The 18,885-nt window shown below is 45.9% G+C and overlaps 1 protein-coding gene across 1 annotated transcript; it reads left to right on the forward strand.

Annotated features, from left to right (window-relative positions):
- Window positions 1-1,164: 1,164 nt before the first annotated feature.
- Window positions 1,165-18,733, forward strand: TDRD5 (tudor domain containing 5). Its single transcript, XM_086463043.1, has 13 exons — window positions 1,165-1,239; window positions 1,398-1,633; window positions 2,212-2,450; window positions 3,396-3,797; window positions 4,553-4,680; window positions 8,148-8,368; window positions 9,268-9,474; window positions 11,042-11,108; window positions 12,058-12,258; window positions 12,760-12,921; window positions 14,931-15,080; window positions 17,574-17,703; window positions 18,534-18,733. Exons 1-13 carry the CDS (start codon window positions 1,165-1,167, stop codon window positions 18,731-18,733), a joined length of 2,418 nt encoding a protein of 805 aa, XP_086319169.1.
- The last annotated feature ends 152 nt before the right edge of the window (window positions 18,734-18,885 follow it).

Below are 18,885 nucleotides of genomic sequence, written 5' to 3' on the forward strand. Positions count from 1 at the left end.
CCTCCCTCTAGGGTCACCTCACATTTTAGCAGGGGGGGAAATTAACTGGTCTCAATTCAGCCATGAGTTTTCAGTTTCCTGAATGGGTGCAAAGCATGAAGGCCATCGCAGGGCTAGAGGTGTTGCATCTGTCTTCTAAATTGCCAAAAGAGTTTGTGGGTAAATGCCTCTGTGGTTGCCCACAGCAGGAGCGTGGCAGAGCAAACATAGGAGGGTTTTTTTTTCTCATGCCATACAGCATGTGGTGACATCTGTAGAAATCCCTGCAAGAGACACTTCTAAAGTGTTTTAAAGTCACTGACCGCATTAAAGAAACCAGTATGTGGCTAGAAATCATACCACAGCAAGATAAGGCTGGAACATAAAGCGGTGACTTTCCTGTCAGCGGGGCAGTGCTGAGCTCAGGGATGCCCGCTCTCTGGTGTGGAGGAGCAGCTGGAGGGAGCCAGGAAGCCAGCTGGGGAGGTGCTGCTCTTGTTTTTTCACAGATTCCTGTTTTATTGGAGACTTGTGGCCCACCCAGAGTCAGGATATTGCAGGCAGGGAGGGCAGGAGCACCAGCTCCCTGCTTTCTCTGCTTTGTCGTGCTGGGTGCCTCGTCAGCAGGTCACTGGGGAAGCGATGGATGGAGAGGGATAATGGCAGAGGAGCAAAGTTGGGTGGAAATGGGGTGTAATTAACAAATTCATACAGTGTCTGTATTTGCTTTGGAAGTGCTCCAGAGACCTTTTTCACTTTGTGCTTATCACTTGGCCAGCACGGGGCAGGGGGAGGTGGTCTCCAGCTGCTGTAAAGGCAGCTGGTATTTTAAGGAGCAGCAGTAAATGGTGGCTCAGGTCTGGTTTTGGCCGGGCAGCAGTGACTCTGGTCAATTTCTTGTCAAAAGCACCATTTCTATTTAACACCTACAAACCTGCTATTCTCTGGTTCTGTTCAATGTTTAATTTGCCCAGTGGCTCCCAGCTCCTCCACACCAACTTTTCGCTGCTACCTTGGGACGGGGGAGATGAGTCGAGGGCACATGCTGATGGTTTCCAACCTTTGCTGTCCCAAAATCCACAGCCTCAGCCTCCCCTTGTCATATGGAGACATGTCCCCATGTGGAAATCAACCGCACCGTTGAGAGGGTTTCTCAGACGACTGGAAACGCTTGGGAAAATAGCCATGGCAGCGCAGTTCACCCTGCTCTGTGGCCTGGGGAAAGTCACCCAGCATCTCCACTGTGGATCTTCCTCTCAGGTGGGACTAAAAAAATACAAGGCTACTCTTAATTATGTTGGTGTTTGGGTTTAAATATTGTCACCTTAAAGGAATTGGTCCTTTTTTTGTCCATGACTCTTTGGCAATGCGCTCATTCCTCCTGTCGGAAGGGAAACACGCCTAACGTTTTCCCTCAGGAGAAGGCAGGGGCAGCAGCTCGGTCCCACGGCACAGGCTGCCTCCCCGGCGCGGCAGCGGCAGGTCGTGTCCCCCCCGCCCTGCAGGTCCCCTCGCCGCCCGGCATGTCCCCCCGCGGCCCGCCCGGCCCCCGGCCGCCCCAGCGCGGCGGCGGGGAGGGCGCCGAGGCGAACCCCGGCCCCGCTACCAGGCGGGAGGGCGCTGCGACACCGCCCCGCCCTTGCGCCCCGGAAAGGCGGGAAAAGGAGCGCGCAGGCGCAAGGGGTTCTGTGAGCGAGGCCGGGCGATGGCGCGGTGGGTGCGGGCAGCGCTGGGCCGGCAGCGGTCCCCAGGGGGTCCCCAGGCGGTGGTTTAGGGGCACAGGGATCTCTTTAGAGGGCAGTCACCCTACGGGGGAGAGGGGGGAACCCCCAGGCCTGGGTTTAGGGGTGTGGGATTTCTGTGAGGAGCCATGAGCCCAGGGGGTGTGGGGGATCCTCAGGCAGCAGTTTAGGGGTGCAGGAGCTCTGTGGAGTGGCAGGGCTTTAGGGGCGCATGAAACTCGGGATGCAATGCTTGTAGGGGCTTGATCCCACGGGGACAGGCAGCGAGTGCAGGAAGGAGTCAACTGGGGACCGTGGGTGCTGGGGGGGGCAGCAGCTCCAGGGGCGCAGGCAAGGAGGTACAGGGGTTGGTGGGTAGTGGCGGTTGGTGAGCCTGTCTTGCTTCCCTCTCCCCCCACCAGCTTTCCGTTGCGAAGTGGTGGAGTCTTTTGCCTGTATTTGAGCAGCTGCGGTACAAGTTGTTTTCTGTTTGCTTGTGTTTCCCTTTTAGTGCAAACACATCAAAGCAGGCAAAGCTTATGGAGGTGCTGAAGATGGAGGTGAGATCGCTGCTAATAGCTGCCAAAGAGGGCTTAACCCCGGCACAGCTGGAGCAGGAGTACATGGCCATGATTGGCAGGCCTCTCCCTCTACGTGACCTGGGCTTCCAGTCCACCTTGGAGCTGATGGCAAATATGTCCGAAGTTGTCAGAGTCTGCCCTTCTGAGAAGGGCACTTTTATCCTCAAAGGTGAGGTTTTGTTTCCTTATGGGTGGAGGGGTTGTTTGGAACCACATACCGTTATGAAGTGAAGCTCCAAAACGGGGATGTGCAGGATGAATTCTCAGAGCTGTAGGTCACATATCTCTGTTAATTCTTTTTCTCATATAGCTCTGTTTAATTTCTTGGTTTTGATGTTTCTTCCTGTATTTTGATCTGCCTTTTAATGATTTTTCCACTCTTTCCTCCTGAAAAATCACACAGGCTTCTAGTTATTTTTATACATTTTGCATTCTGCACTTAGTTTAGAAACTGCAGTAACATTTCTTATGGGTACACTAGAACTGGTAAGCATAGCTTTTCCTGTAAATGAAGGCTACAGCAGGAGCCAAAACCAGGGATGGTACCTCTTGGGAGAAGCCGGAAATGTTTCCCTGCCTGACCCCATGGGAAGTTTACTCTGTAGCAAAGAACCTTTTTCCTTTCCTTTTTCTTTGGGGAGGAGCTGTGGAAACAAATGATAGGTGCAAAGAATTTTTTGGGAAAAGTGAAATTTATTTTTTTTTTTTTTATAGAATGCTACAGTAAGACAATATAAAGTTGTTTAATGGGTGCTTTGTAGTGGGGGTTTACTGTGATTCTGGCTAAGGGGAGCAACAAAACTCGTAGCAGCTGGGTTTCCTGTTGTGATCCTGTATTCAAGAATTTGACCTGCCTTCCTACCTAGATCTGGATTTATAGGGATAAGGGTGCAGATTGGCTGTTAAAAATGGTTCAGTCTGGTTTGCCAAGGGAGAGGAAAAGTGGTTGCCCTGCTGGAAATCAGCCACAATTTAATGTGATTGCTTTTGAAGGAGACACCTGCTTGTGAAAAGGATGAAGGGAAGAGGAAAGGAAGGAAAGGAGGTTTGCCTGTATAGAGCTTTTAATGGTTTGCTGTTTTGGTATCTAACAGTTTATTTCTTTCTGTTGTAGCCATTGCAGATAAGACCACCAAAGAGATAGCCAAACTGGTTGCCAGACAGAAAAGTGCTAGGGCACGGAAGAGTGCTGCTGTGAAGGCAGGTGCTGCTTCTCCCTCTAAGAATCGGCAGAGTTTCCGTTGGAGGGGCAGGGCTCCTGTCCTGCCAGCAGCAGTGAAGGCTGAGCTGCAGGACCTGCTGAGTTCCTCACCAGTTCTGCTCTGCAACTTTGATAAGGCCTTCTTCAGACGCTTTGGCCAGAAGTTCCAGTACATGCAGTATGGATTTTTCTCCATGTTTGAAGTCCTTAGAAGCGTGTCTGACATCATTGCAGTTGAGCAGACAAGAGGAGGTTCCTTGTTGATCCTGAAGAAGGACCTGGCAAACAAGGTAGAGAAGGAAGAGGTGCCGCAGGGTGAGGCACAGGAAGAGGTGCTTCAAGGTGAGCCAGTGTGTTATTTAACTGAAAGCATGTATCTGTCACAAGTGCTGTGGCCAAGCAGCTGTGTTTCAAGTGGATGTTCCTGCATCCCTATCAAAAGGGAGTTGTCTTAGCAGCAGAGAGCTTAACTGGAAGTTTTCTACAGGTTGCCACCATTTTTTGGTATGAGGCGAAAGAAGGGATGTTTAGCCCATTGCGTGTGGGACTGCAATTTCTAGATATTCCGGGCAATAGATGATAAAACTAGAAGGATAGTCTGCATGTCTGCTTCACTGGCTGGTAAAGCCTTTCCAGTGCACTTTTTGACACTGAGGATTTAGCTCTAGTCTGAACAGTGCAGCTACAGTATTCCACAAAAGAAAACAGAAAAAAGGGCATATGTCCTCAGCGTTCCCATAACAGCTATGAGAGAAAGCAGCAAATTACATACAGTTCCTGCCAAATTCCTGACTTTTCTGGGGAAAATTCATTTTAGCACCATTTTAGCAATTGATTTAACCCTTAGCATGCTTACAAGAGCAAGTGTGGTTTGCTTTAATTTATTAATGATCTGAAGGATGCCTCTCAAGTGAATCCTTGTGACTGTGGTGGCTGTGAATGCTACAAGAGATGAGGGAACCAGCAGCAGTGCTTTCAGACTTTCATTTTCAGATCTCTTCTTTTTCTGCTTAATATGTAACGCTGCATCAATCCAACAAAGAATAACAGCCAAATTATCATCTTTGTAGCAACACCTGCAGTTGAGGTGCTTCCTTTGGAATGGGGCTGTGAGACAGAGAGCTTCCACCTGACAGCAGAAGAGAAGTCAGAGCCAGTGGAAACACAAGCAGTAGGTTTGGGTGATGGCCTCAAACAAGTAAGTGGCCGGACAAATGATCTGTAGCTTTTTCGTGTCTTAGTCCAGGGGGTGATGCTCTTTTTACTGCTTTTGTTTATGGTGATGTTTGTTTTTGATGGCCTGCTGCTTCCAAAAAATTTTTTTACCTATTTTATGAATCTGGAGGTGACCAAACTCATATTGACCTGGTATATAGCTTTATATGCCACTCAAAGTAGGTCTTTTTCTTGGCTCTTTCTGGTCTTGAAATTTCTGTTGCAGATCATCCAGGGTCAGTTAAGTGTGATCTTGCTCCCTGATAATAGTGGTGATACCTTTTGGTGTACTTGCTTGTAGTTGGCCTTTAATCTTTCTTCTGAGGGTAGCTGTGTGGAATTTCCCCTGCTGCAGTAGGCAAGGCTTAAGTGTCAAGCAGCTATGTGACAGAGTTGGAGAGTGGTCCTCACAGACCTCCATTCCTGCGGTCTCAACTCTGCTATTTGGTTGGACTTTGGAAATTTTGATTTTGTTTCTTTGGGGGTTTTTGTCTGTTTTGTTTAGCAGTGTATTTTCAGAAAGGGATGGAGAACTTTGGTGTTTTGTGTACTGATGAACTTGGAAGCCTGGGACTACGAGTTGGACTTTGTGTGGCACTTTGTGAAACATACTCTTTAGAGATTTTTGGCGGGCCATTCTGATCCTTTAAAGAAGTTTTAGTTTGGTGTGATGAAGTTCACGGGGAATTCCTCTAAATCAAACAAAGTCTGCTTGTGGGAAGCGTGAAAAAGGAGGAATGTGGTCCAGGTAGCCCCAGATTTTTGTTCTCGTGTGTCACAAAGGGAAACTGTTTAAAGATCCTAGTAGGATAGATCTTGGAAGGTGTTTGTACAACTGGTATTTGTCATGAAACACCAAGTTTGCTGTTTTGTTTTAAAAATGCCCTAAAGAGGAGCAAGGACGGTTGGAATGTGTAAGTATGGCTGTGCAGAGAACGCTTGTTGATTGGGATACTGCAAGGTAGAGGGGAAAGGTGTGACCAGATCCCCACCCTCCTGCAAGGTATTCACATAGCTGGTCACTAGAGACTAGTAGTGGAAGTGTTGTAAGGGACAAATGAGGGACAAGGGCTGATTCAATCCACTCGGCCCTGAGAAGGGTAAAGTATATAGAGCTGCTTTTTCTTGCCGCCCTGAGCAGAAGGAAAGGTGTCATCCCCACCACTCTTGGCAGCTGCCAGCACAGCTTAGGGAGTTAGCCTTGCAAGCCATACCTCGTGTAAGCGTAGTTTTACAGTGTGTTCTGTTGGTTTATCTTTTTATAATTTTGTTGCTTTTTTGTGAATGTGTTCTTAAGTACACATCTTCTGCATCTTTCAAAGAGATGTCTGTTGTTGCCACCAGTGTGTGACCTGGATTATAAAGATCATGTGCACCCTTAACAGTCTGATATGAAGAGCGTTCTCGGAGCGAAACTGTCCCTTAGAAGTGCCACTATTCACAGGCACTTCTTAGACGAAATCCACAAAATGCAAGGGGTTTTAGAGGTGATGCTGCTGCTCAAGCAAGAATACCCTCAGTTGCTCTTCAGCTCAAAAAATGTTAACTCACTGTTTAACTCAGTGCTTTAGTCAAAATTTTCAACTCAAAAAAGTTCAAGATCATTAGCCCTTGCTCAGTCTGCAGCTTCGTTTCAAAAATGATCGAAAGAGCCAGTATTGCAAAATAACATTGTTTGCAGTTGAATTTAGCTGTATAGGCAATGGGGTGTGTGCTGGAAGACAAATTTCCCATGCATTGCCTCATGTACAATGCAGTGGTGACTTGTAGCATATTCACGATGCATAAAATTGAAATAATTTTTACTTCTGATGATTGCAGCAGTGCTGTTTGTGAGCACAAAAGAACGCTCTTGAGGCAGTGAAAGTAGCTGATGTCTCATTAAGGTTCCCATCCACACTAGTTCAAGTGAAATAATGTTTTCAGCAGTTAGAGAATAATGCAGAATTGTAAGCTGTGCTAACAGCTTGCTCATGTACAAATTTGTCTAGAGTGAGAAAAGAACAGAATTTGTAGGTTTTGTTTGTTTTTATCCTTGGGAAGTAGCTCTAGTGTGAAAGTGAGGTGCATTTGCAGATGACTCCAAGCTGGGTGAAAGTGTCAATCTGCTTGAGGGTAGGGAAGCTCTACAGAGGGATCTAGATAGGCTGGATCGATGGGCCAAGGCCAATTCCATGAGTTTCAACAAGGCCAAGTGCTGGATCCTGCACTTTGGCCACAACCCCCAAGCAGCACTACAGGCTTGGGGAGGAGGGGCCGGTGAGCTGCCAGGCAGAGAGGGACCTGGGAGTGTTGACTGACAGGCGGCTGAACATGAGCCAGCAGGGTGCCCAGGTGGCCACAAAGGCCAATGGCATCCTGGCCTGTATCAGGAACAGTGGTGTCAGCAGGAGCAGGGAGGTGATCATGCCCCTGTACTCGACACTGGTGAGGCCGCACCTCGAACACCATGTGCAGTTTTGGGCCCCTCTCTACAAAAAGGACACTGAGGTGCTGGAGAGGGTGCAGAGGCGGGCTACCAAGCTAGTAATGGATTTGGAGCAGGTCTCGTATGAGGAATGGCTGAGGGATCTGGGGCTGTTTAGCCTGGAGAAGGCTGAGGGGAGACCTTATCGCTCTCTACAACTACCTGGAAGGAAGGTGTAGCAAGGCAGGGGTCAGTCTGTTCTCCCTAGTAACAAGCGATAGAACAAGGGGAGATGGCCTGAAGCTGCACCGGGGGCAGTTCAGGCTGGATATTAGGAAGAATTTCTTGACTGAAAGGGTTGTCAGGCATTGGAACAGCCTGCCCAGGGAGGTGGTGGAGTCACCATCCCTGGAGGTGTTTTAGAGACAGGTAGATGTACTTGGGAACAAGGTTTTGTGGTGTTGGTAGAGCTAGGACAAAGGTTGGACTCCATGATCTTGAAGGTCTCTTCCAGCTGAAACTGTTCTATGATTCTATGATTTGTGCCTTCTGTTGCTTTGAATCCTTTTCAGTTAGTTTTGCTGGTTCAGCCATGTACTCTTTCATGGGCCTGGAATATAAAAATAGCATCTTTTGGATAAAATCCAACAAACGGGGCGGTTGTGTTTGGCTTTTTTTGGTGTGGGTTTTTGTTTTGGTTTGGTTTTTCAGCAGTAGCCATTCAGTACTTTTGTCTAAATATGTGACATGATTTCAATTCCTCTCCTTTATTCCTTGCAGGAATATGAGCAAGGTATTTTTGTTGCACCCCTCTTTACACTGGAGGGAAGAAAGAAGGAAGAAAGAGAGAGAGAGAGAGAGTGAAAATGAATGCTTCTATCACAGGGAAAGTTTTAATCCACGTTTGTGCAATTTGTTGGGATTCTCTGATATTCTGTAATTGACAGGTCCCCAGGAAAGCAGAACTAATTTTTTACCTTAGTTGTGGCTTTTCAGTGCATGACAAGACATCTGATTGCCACCTTCCTCTTGTCCCTTTGTAGCCTCAAGATTTGGAGCAGTCCCTACTAGACAAGTTGATAATGACACCAGAAATCCCTCCAGATGCTGTTCAGGACAGAAGCCTTTGCAGTTTACCACCACTGGTGAGAAGGTGCATGGTGGGAGTCTTTGTGGAATTCATAGTCTCTCCGAGCCAGTTCTACATCCATGTCTGCAGCAGGGAAACGTCTGATAAACTGCAGGATATGATGATTGAGATGAGGTGCGAATATGCTATGCTGATTCAGTACTACTACCTGGTATGTGTGTGTTTGTGCTGATGGAGCAGGGCACCCAGCCATTAATTGTGGTCACTGCTGGCTTGGTTACTTGATACAGAGATGCTGGTGCTGTACTGAAACGTGCTCATAATGCTTACCCATTCTTTCTAACTAGCAAGCAAAAAATTATGGTTAATAGCAGTTCACAGTTGTTTGGCTGTGTCCTAGACAGTCCTAAACTTTAAAAGCCTGGAAAGGTTATGGAAAGGAACTTCAGAGTTCCTTTGCACCTCCCTGTTGGCTGTGCTGCTGTTGCTAACGTGCTTGGTTAAGATTTTTGCTTCCATCTCCAACGCTTAGCAAAAAGCAACAGGTAGTAGGCCTTTGTCATATCTATATTTGAAAGCAAAACCCTATCAGCAGCTTTGTGTCAGTTACATTATGCATTTGGGATTCTGTTCCGGCACGACAGTGCTACAATTGCTGTTAATCGTGTGCCAAAGTAAATGCTTGATGTCCGTGGGGCACATGTAATGTGTGATTACAGGCTCTGCAGACAGATGCCGTGTATGTGAGCCACTACTCCAGAACCCAGTTCTTAAGAAGCACTGACATGTCTAGAATGACTAGAATGACTGTATTTGGCCTCTGATTAATCCCCATTAATTAACTTTTTGTTGGACCCCAAGAATATTATGCAAATGTTAAAAGTTTGAGTTTGCATTTTCTATTGTCATTTCAGTTTAAGTGTGGCAGAACAGAGATGTAAATGATCTGTTAAAACAACTCCTGAAAATTCATGTCGTGGGGACTTTGAGAAATCAGGACTGAAGCCCTTTATATTTGTCTTTCTTACTCCTGCATCCTACCAAGCACGGTTTCTCATTATGCTCTTTTGCAGACGGTGTTACTCACATAAACTGGTTTCTGATCGTTACATCATGCCTGAGTCTTCAGTACGGCCTGGACAGCTTTGCTGTGTAATGGTCTCAAAATGGTGGTACCGTGTTATCATCCACCGTGTGATCAATGACCAAGAAGTGGAGGTGTTCTGTGCAGATTATGGAAACCTCGAAATTGTTCAGAAGTCTTGTCTGAGATTCCTCAAGTAAGTAAATTACACATGGGTGACAGAATTGCAGAATGGGTGAGGTTGGAAGAGATCTCTGGAGGTAATCCTGTCCAACCTCCCTGCTCAAGCAGGGCCATCTAGAGCAGGCTGCCCAGGACCATGTTGAGACAGTTTTTGATTGTCTCCAAGATGGAGCCTCCACGACCTCTCTGGGCAACCTGTTCCAGTGCTTCATCACCCTCATGGCAAAGATGCGGCTTTCCACCTGGTCGGCCCCTCGTGCATGGTGTTGCTCTTCCCCAAGTGCAGGACTTTGTTGAACTTCGTGAGGTTCCTGTTAGCCCATTTCTCTATACACAGGGTCCCTCTGAAAGGCAATGTGACCTGCTGGTGTGTCAGCCACTCCTCCCAGTTTTGTATCATCAGCAGACTTGCTGAGGGTGGACTGTCCTCCATCATCCAGATCATTAATGAAGACATTGAACAGTATTGGACCTATTGTTGACCCCTGGGGCACACCTCTAGTTCCTGGCCTCCAACTAGACTTTGTACCCTGATCACCACTCTGGGCCTGGCCCTTCAGCCAGTTCTCAATCTACCTCACTGTCTGCTGATCCAGCCCATACTTCACTAGATTCTCTATGAGGATCTTGCAGGACACAGTGTCAAAAGCCTGACAGAAGTCAACGGAAATGATACCCAGTGCTCTCCCCTGACCTAGGCCAGTCATTTCATTGCAGAAGGTTGTCAGGTTGGTTAAGCATGACTTCCCCTTGGTGAATCTGTGCTGGCTACTCACCCTCTTGTCCTTCATGTGCCCGGAAATGGTTCCCAGGATGAGTTGCTCCACCACCTTCCCAGGGACCAAGGTGAGGCTGACTGGTCTGTCCTTCTTCTGAAAGACATCCCAGCATGCAGATTTCCCAGAAAGGATCTGGGGTTTTATTCCAGGATGGTGCCTTGCAGGCATTTCCTTGCTTACATGCTAATGCTTGAGGCGACTTTAAGACCTGTTTTGCTGATCATTCCGGGCCCTTTGCTCATCAGCCCGGTCCATCACTCCCTCACAGTGACTTCAGGCTAAATCCTTTCCTGTTTCTGCCTTCTGTCCTTAGTCTTTTCTCTTGCTGCTTTCTGTTACTTTGGGGCAAGCTCCCTAATCATCCTGAATGAACATCAGTCCAAGTGGGAGGTATTTGCAGTGTCAGAGGTACCTGTTTTCCTCTGCAATTCAGTACCTTTTCCATATTTTCTTCTTCCCTTCCATTTGCCTCTATTCACGCTTGGCCATTGGCATTCTTTGGTTCAAAAGTCATTGCTCTATCCATAACTTTGTAATCATAAGGCATTATGATGGGAAGATGCTTGGGCAAAGGAAGGCGTAAGGGATCAGTTGCTATTCCTGTTTCTGCTGTGCCCGTTCTCTGGATGTGGAGTGTTTTCCAAAGCTGCTGTTGGGTTTTATTCATAAGTGCAAAACCCAACACTTGCCTCCCTACTCCTAAGCTGATTTTAAAACGCAGGAGAGGAGGAAGTTCTGCTCTTCTGCCTAATTTTTGCTCTGGTTTTGCTGTAATCGTGATGCCTTTGGTTTGTATTGCAGGTGGTGCTACTTGAAGCTCCCTGCTCAGGCCATCCCGTGTTCCTTGGCATGGGTAAAACCCGTGGAGGTATGTGTTCATACGCAGTTTTGTTTATTGACATAGGTATGAGAGCTATCAAGTAGAGATTGGCTTTTTCTCCTGATAAGGGCAAACATTTGGATTAATTCAGGTCCCGTGATGTTTACAGCAGAACTGCTTTTATGTTCAGCAGCGTACGACTGTGTAAGTCTCTGTCTCTGCAAGTTATCACCCTTCTATTGTCTGTTTTCCTTATGATCAGAGTATTCCTGCTTGTGTTGTCACAGAAACAGAAAGCTACTGTTAAGCAAATGAACAAACTTGCTTCTTCCCCTGCACGTAGTTCTCCAGGGTCACTCTGAAGCCTTGGTAGCTCCAGCCCTCTTGTTTTAAAAATTTCTTCTGTGACAAAGCTTTAAGTGAGTTGGTTTGATGCAATCAGCATAGCCAAAGAATTATAGGTGTCATAAGAAAGTCCTCTGTGCTGGGAAACCTCCTGGTCAAGAAGCCTGAGAAATACAATCTGAAGGAAAGCATGTGAGCATAGTTACTTCTTCTACATTCTTTTAGGAAAGTTATTTCCTCTGGTTTTTAAGGGTTAAAGTGTTGCAGTTTTTATTGCGATGAGGCTTAGCAGCTTCTTAAAACATTCTGACACTTGTAACGTTTATAATCACATGATTCCAGGACTTAAAAAAAAAAACAAACCAACCAAACACCAACGTGTTTTAGGCATTATGGTAAAATCACTAGTGAATGCCATTGAATGATGTTTGGAAATAGGTATTTGGGGTGTAAAGGGCATGCCCAGTGTAACTAGCATTGCAGGCTTTGGGATAGTTTGATTTAGTTCAGTGTTGGGAAGCTTGTCTGCCTGACTTTCCTGTGTTTGTCCCTAGCCTCATCTAGCTTAATTGCCTTTTTGACAAGTGCCCACAAGGGAAAGTGTCAGGCAGTGGATGTTTATAGTAACTTTACATTCTTGTTTCTTCTTCAGGGTACGTGGTCCAATGCGGCAACTCTCCTCTTCAGGAAGCTGTGTGGCTCCAACCTACTAGTGGGCCTCGTGGATGAGTATGTGAATGGCATTTTGCATCTCTTCTTGTGTGACACATCCACCAAGGAGGACGTCTACTTCCACTGTGTCTTGAGGGATGAGGGATATGCTGATGACTGCAAAGAGAATGTCCCTTCCCAGGTCAGGAGGGAGGTGTGCGCTGCCGAGAGGAAGGGCAGGGAAAGGATTGTTTGGGTGGCTGTAATGGGAAGGTATTTAGCTCGAAGCAAGTAGTTTTGTGAAGAGCAGAACTGGCATTCCCTGCTTTCCTGTAACTTGCCGTTTTGTGACTGCATCCCATGGTGTCTAACTCTGCAGTGAGAGCTTTCTTGGTTAAGGTGGAACCCTATGATACAGCAGTGAGATTCTGGTTTAGGAGAACAAATTCTTTTTATCCTGTCTTCTAATAGTGAATGAGAAGATCTTGATTTTTTTTTTAAGTTGATTATCTCTAGAATTGCAGCTTCATCCAAAGCTGTTGCACACCTTGTATAAATAATACAATTACTGCAAGAATTTGGAGCTAGCTTGTGGGTGGCGTGCTTCTTCATAAAACTTATTAGAAATTTGCTGAATCCTTTTTGTTCTTTGTGGTAGTTACAACATGGTTTTCTTGACTGAGGTTTCTTTATTTGTTCCTAGGGATTCATGGAACTGAATCCTTTGGCCTTGTACGTTCAGCCCAGTGGACAGCAGGAGAATGCTGAGCTGGTGGAGCCAGACCTTCACTTGCAACAGGAATCTCTAGATGCAGATGGTGAAACAGCAGCCTCAAAGCTGGATGGGGATGAACTGTGTGACCAGGTTGGAGTTTGACTGTGGCGTAGCTGTCATCAATGAAATCAGCTCCAAGGGTCGGTAGACATGTAGTTTTAGTCCCATGCAGGTTTTTTGTAGAGCTGGCTTTTTGCTTTTATCAAAAGCAAGCAGACCCGTAATATAAAAACAGTTACACGTGGAGCATTAATACATCTCTAGCTGCTTGTCTTCTGATCCTGTTGCAGACTTCAGGGAGTCTGTGTGCTCAGTGATGTCCCTAACCTCCCATATGCACCATAATTTTTCAGTTAGAGAGAGAAGGGACTCTGAGAACTCGGACCAGTACCAGATTCTTGAGATCAGTTTGACTTAGCACTTTGTTTTGCACGTCCAGGAGCCAAGAAGTGATGTGTTTTCCTCCTGCATCTCTGGGGTTTCGCAAAGGATGTGTAATAACTCGGGGTCTCATTTAAATGTGAGAAAAGACCAGAAGAACTAGTGGTGTATTATTTGCATTAAGGGTCTTGCTCATTCTAAATGTGTCTGAAAGGAAGCGATTTGCAATCCTGGTTGTTGCAGGGGATAAGGTTGTAAACGGCTACAGTTTTAATAAAAAGATAACTCTAGAGTGAACGATATCCAGATCCAGGTGCTTTACACCTTTGATTTTAGAGCACATTGAAAAGAGGAGCCCTTTGCTATTTAACAGATAGAGAAACAGAGAACGGAGGGGTTAAGCAGGGAGTAAAACTCATGTCTTGAATGCAATCTAATGTAGTGCCATTAGAAACACCTGGAACACTTGTCTGCAGGTGACTCTACTTTTCTGTGTTACTTAAATTGTGGTATTTTCATGACACATTTTACTACAGGGGCCAAAGCGCCTTTCAAGTAAATGTCAGGTGTTGAAGTGTTCAGCAGCGGGCCTGCTCCGGGGCTGTTTTTCTGACAACTTGTAAAGCAGTCATTTTACCTAGGTTTTGTTTTAGCCAACTGTGTTTCTGTGCTAGAGGAACTATAAGCTGTGTATCGTGGACATTAATGGCCTTACACTGTTGGTATATCGTCTGAACTGAAGGGCACAAACCAGCACCTTAATATATGTATTTGGAAGAAATTAATGTGATGAAGACTGCAAATCTGAGCTTATTGTGATTTTTGGTTTGGTTTGGGTTTTTTTTAAAATGGAAAATTTGGAGAGTACCCTGACTGGTTAACTGTAGCAAGATCCATTTGTGTAAATGTCGGATGTAGCTGGTGACTTGGAGACTAGAGGAACACAAATGCATCCAGGTTTTGTCATGTCTGATTTCAAGGGTCGTCTTAGAATCCTTTTCCAGAGATTGCTGTCCTCTAGATCTCTCTTTGTGTAAGACTTTAAACATTTCCAACTCTGCTGTTCTGTTTAGCTGTCCAAAATGTTTTCTTCTCTTTCTTGGTGCATCACTGGCATGATCATCAATGGCAGTTATCAAAAGGCTTAAAATGTTTTGAACTGGAATGAAATGTGTCTAATATGACCCTTGTTTACTGCTTAGCTAGCATTTTCTGGTAATTCCTCTTAAGCAGCAGGGAACTCCCTTTGCATTGTCCAATCATAGATTTGCCTCGTCATGATTAATAACTGTTGTTTTTCTCCCACCCTCTTTAAGCACAAAATGGCTGGACACTGTGTTGCATCAGCTCTGCTACATTAGGACACTTCTCCATGGTAAAATTTCTCAGAAGGCAACAAGCAATAACCAGAAAACATTGCCTGAATAAAACTGTGCTTCCCAAGTGATAATTTCTCTCCTCCACAGTGGAACTTAGTGACAGTTTCTTATTCACAGTATTTCCTGTCTTTCATGTTCTTTCTCTCCTTTCATAGTAGCCCAAGCTTCTCCAGGTAAGAATGTTAAAACTTCTGAGCGAAACAGAAAAGCTCCTTTGCATTTCTCTCTTAGTTAATCTCCAAATGCTATCATCTGTTTGCTCTGTAATTTGCTCCAGCGCATCCTGCTTTCTTCTACCCATGCTAGCTGTACTTTTTCTTGCTTTGTACGTCTCCTTAGCAGTGGCACCTGTCTGCTAAGAAGGAGACACAGGATGATGTGCAGCCACTTTTGAATGACGTGAGTGTCCCAAGAACAACAGACCAAGACCCTGTACTGGCACAGGAGGATACAAATGAAACTCCTGCAGAGCTGATGGCAGTGGTTAAGGTAAGGGCATTTTTCTCAGCTATTGCTGTTGAGAGGAGTTGTTCTTGGGTTTAGATTATTTGAATAACCTTTAATCGCTTTGACATGTATTTTTCTTAAAAGCGACTGGCAAAGAAATAACAACTGGCTGTTAGCATGGGCTCAGAGCTATGCGTTTTCCTCTTTGCTGTTGTTTCTGGTGTTACTGGTGATCCACTAGTGCTCCACTGGCATGTCAAGAGTATTGTGGAAACAAGACTGTTTCAGCTCTTTATAGAGCTTCTTCATTCCTATGCTTACCCTTCATTCACAGTCCTGAGAGTTACTGTGAGGAACTGGGAGTTACTGTGGGAGGGTCCCGTTTTAGGCTGTGCTTTGAGGCATTGTGTAGTGCTGGTGGTGTAACTTTGCTTCTTAAATAGTGGTTAATGATGAGTCTGACAGCCTGCAGCGTGGCATTTTGCAAACACTCTGCTCTGGGTTCAGCAGGGAGCCCCTATCACTCGGGGTTTGCTGAGCCACAGGAGGCATTGCAGAGCTGGAAATGGGAGTGTGCCTACAAGGTTTTGGATACCCACAGGACCTTACAAATCTGAAGGTTGATAATGGCTGAGACAAAGCACTTTCTAGAAGGATGAAGGGGAAAGCTGGTTCTTGAGTAGTCTAGAGCAGAGCTGGAAGAATTGGTGGCTCTGGGAGATGTTACCTGAAAGGAATGGAGAGAAAGCAAGCTGGAAAGAGAGGGCTTGAGAGAATGAGAGATGAGGAAAACTTCTTGTAGCAAGTGTGGGGAGAAAGTACGATGAGATGAGATGGCAACAGGTGGGTAGATAGCAATAGGGTCCCTGTGAGCTGACTTAAATGCTCCCCTGTAAGTATTAAACTCTGTGAGTTTCGAAGTGTAGGAATTTCCTAACTGGATCAAAGAAGTCCTGGGCTGTGATGTCTGTTGCAGTGTTCAGAGGAAGTGACAACAATTTCCACTAAGGAAGACAGTGGGATGAAAAAATACTCCTGCCTGTAGACATTAAGGGGGGAAAAATGCACTAGTCAGCTAGTTATGAGGACAGACAGGAGGATTTTCTGTCTCTGATTCCTGCTCATCTCTTGGCCTCAGGGGTTTGTGGTATTTGCAGCATCACCAAGTGGTATTCCCTCCTTTCCAGTTTTCACTGCTCATGTCTTCTGTTTCAACCGTGGTGTTCGTAATTGTGTGAATCGGGAGGAAGAGTAGATACTGCCTTACTTCCTGCCCCTCACAGCACTCTCTAGGGTATGCTGTCTCGGTTGCCTCCTCTGGTAAACTGAAGTCTCTCTTTTTCTTTTTCTTTTTTAATTATTTCCATCCCAGCTTTTTGTAGTGCTAACAGACATTCTTTGTGCCCACCTTGCATCCTGTCTGTTTCTGCTTTGCCTTGGAGTGGCAGTGGTGCTGCCTGCCCCCCAGCAAGGATGGCATGGCTGGCAAGAGGAGATAATAATAATCTTTTAACCCTGGTGGGTTTTTTCCCCACTTGTCCTAAGACTCTGGTTTTTACTGCATGTTAGGCAGGAGTTTTCAGTGGACTGGTGGTATCAAGCTGAGTAGTTGGTTAATTGGATTCCAGTGATACCTGTCATTCAAATTATTCTGTTGTGGCATCCTGTCAGCACAGAATTTCTGCTGCCCAGCCATGTAGCTCTCCTTGCTGCTTCAGGAGTGCCTCATGGTCCCTGTGTGGAGGCCCGTTTAAATTGCTTGAATATGCTTGTGTAAGAACAATTGTTTTATTCTGGGCTAATCCTCTGAACACACTCTCACCGAAGGGTGAAGCACCTTTGCATGGTAATTCACCCCTTCTGAAGATGGATGCCTTTCTTGTGCTGCCTGGACAACAGAAGAAGCCTAGAGAGCAAGCACCTGATTTTTTAACACCTATGGTTGGGCAAGGTGAAGTGCTGCTTATCTGTCATTTCACTGTTTTTCTCCTCCATGCTGATTTAACAAATACAAACATTAGCTCAAGTCGCTGCCTATGGCTGAGAAACAGGTGCTCGTCCCTGAAACTTAAATTTAATTTGTATTCTTAAGCAAAAATGCAGAGGGACTTCCTCTGACTCAGTTCCCACTCCCTTGCAGAAACTCCCTCTGTCATTGCCATCATTTGCTCTGCGTGGGGGGCTGCTGAGAGATGAGCCAGCTGTTAATTCTTTGCTAAGACGTGGTGATTTGTATCCTGTAATAATCTGTCACTCTTTTCAGCTTGCTGTGCAGGAGAAGGTGCCCTTTGGCCAAGGTTGTGAATAACTGGTATTTTTTTTAAATCATCCAATTGCTGACATTCCAGTTCTTTGTGGACTATGGGAGATAATAAAGATCAGGGCAGCTAATGAACCCAGTGTGTACTAATCACACACTCTCCTGAGGATTTTTATATATATTTGCAGACACCTCATTCTCTTGGAGAGTCCTCAGTGCCTGCTGTCTCATTCAAGTCAGTGGAAGACTTTCACACCTCTTTTACCTACTCCGAGCAACGAGCAGAAATGAGCCAAGATGACCCTGATCAGATAGAGGGATTTTCCAACAAGGCCCAACTTCGTGAAGCTATACATCCCTCCGTTCTGCTTATGGCAATGCCGTTTGTGCTGCACAACCGTAACAGTACGAATAGATTTGTCAGTAGAAGTTAACACGGCAGAAAGCTGAGCAGCCTGTTACTGTGCTATGAGTCTTGCAGTCACCATTAGGTATCCTAGGGCTGGTGCTGCTGCTTTGCTAGAACAGATGGAAATGTTGGTGTTTCTGTGGGATGGAGATGTGACAATAGTAAATGGCTGGATGCAATGGATTGATTTGACCTGTGTGCAGCAAAATGGATTTCTAAATGTTTAATGGGAACAAATGGGTTGAGATTTATTTCTCTCTGTTGATTTTTGTTGTCTTTTCCAGACTTTCTGCTGCTTTCACGCAGAAGTCTTTTGTTTCTCTGCTCTATACGTTGGCCTGTGTTCACTTCATACTAGGAGTCTCTCAGTCTCCCAACCGTAAGGGACAAAAGCATTTTTTTAACCTTGTAAGGTCCCTTTGTGGGTCTTCATCTTCCATCTTCCAAATGATGAAAGGATTCACAACACCCATATGAGAGTTGCCTAGTTTACGAGGTGAATTTACTTGCCAAAGGCAGTGCCTGTTTGTTCCTTGGAACAGAGTTGTCTGCTCTCTGTCTGGAGTGGAGGCCCAGTTCTCCAGACGGGAGCTACTCAATTCACATCTGATTTCCCACTTCTGCGGAAACTGGGGTGAGCACTGGGAGGAGAGGGAGGGAGGCTCTTGGATTATACCATGTCAGACTCATCAAATAGGTGTGCAGTAGAAAGTCCACTTGCTATGACTTGGTAAGGTCCAGGCAAAAGGGATTTCAGTCTAAACTGAAGCTCTTGGAGTTGCCAACATAGATAACAACTTTCTTTTCTGTGTCTCTCCTTAAGCAGATGGAGAGGAAATGAAGAACAAAGATCTTCCTGGGAGTCCTGTGGTTGGCCTGTGGAGTGCCAGTGGGCTGTCTGACCAAGGGCCATCTCGGAAACCGTATGTCCCTCCTGCCACCCTCTCTGCCGTGTTGGCAGCTGCACACTTGGCCACTTCCAGCGGCTACTTCCAGTGGCTCCCCAGCCTGAGAAAGAAGGTTTGAGAAGAGGGGAGAAGCTGGAGCGGCTGCTGAGGAAGGTTGCCGAGAGCAGCAAAAGCCCTCTGTATGTGCTGCCATTTTTCTTTGTTCAGAAACATTTAATCCCTTGAAAAAGCTGGAGTCTAACATCTCAGATGTGCCCAGTATGTGTGATA

The sequence above is a fragment of the Leptosomus discolor genome, chromosome 3, assembly GCF_034619465.1.
Source record: "Leptosomus discolor isolate bLepDis1 chromosome 3, bLepDis1.hap2, whole genome shotgun sequence".
Lineage (NCBI taxonomy): Eukaryota > Metazoa > Chordata > Aves > Leptosomiformes > Leptosomidae > Leptosomus > Leptosomus discolor.

Bases quoted from the DNA above. Each gene is read 5' to 3' on its own strand.
- TDRD5 (XM_086463043.1), top strand. From the start codon at position 1,165: ATGGCAGCGCAGTTCACCCTGCTCTGTGGCCTGGGGAAAGTCACCCAG. The intron at 3,798-4,552 runs GTGAGGCACAGG...TCATCTTTGTAG, and splicing joins GAAGGAAGAGGTGCCGCAGG to CAACACCTGCAGTTGAGGTG. The intron at 8,369-9,267 runs GTGCGAATATGC...GCTCTTTTGCAG, and splicing joins GATATGATGATTGAGATGAG to ACGGTGTTACTCACATAAAC.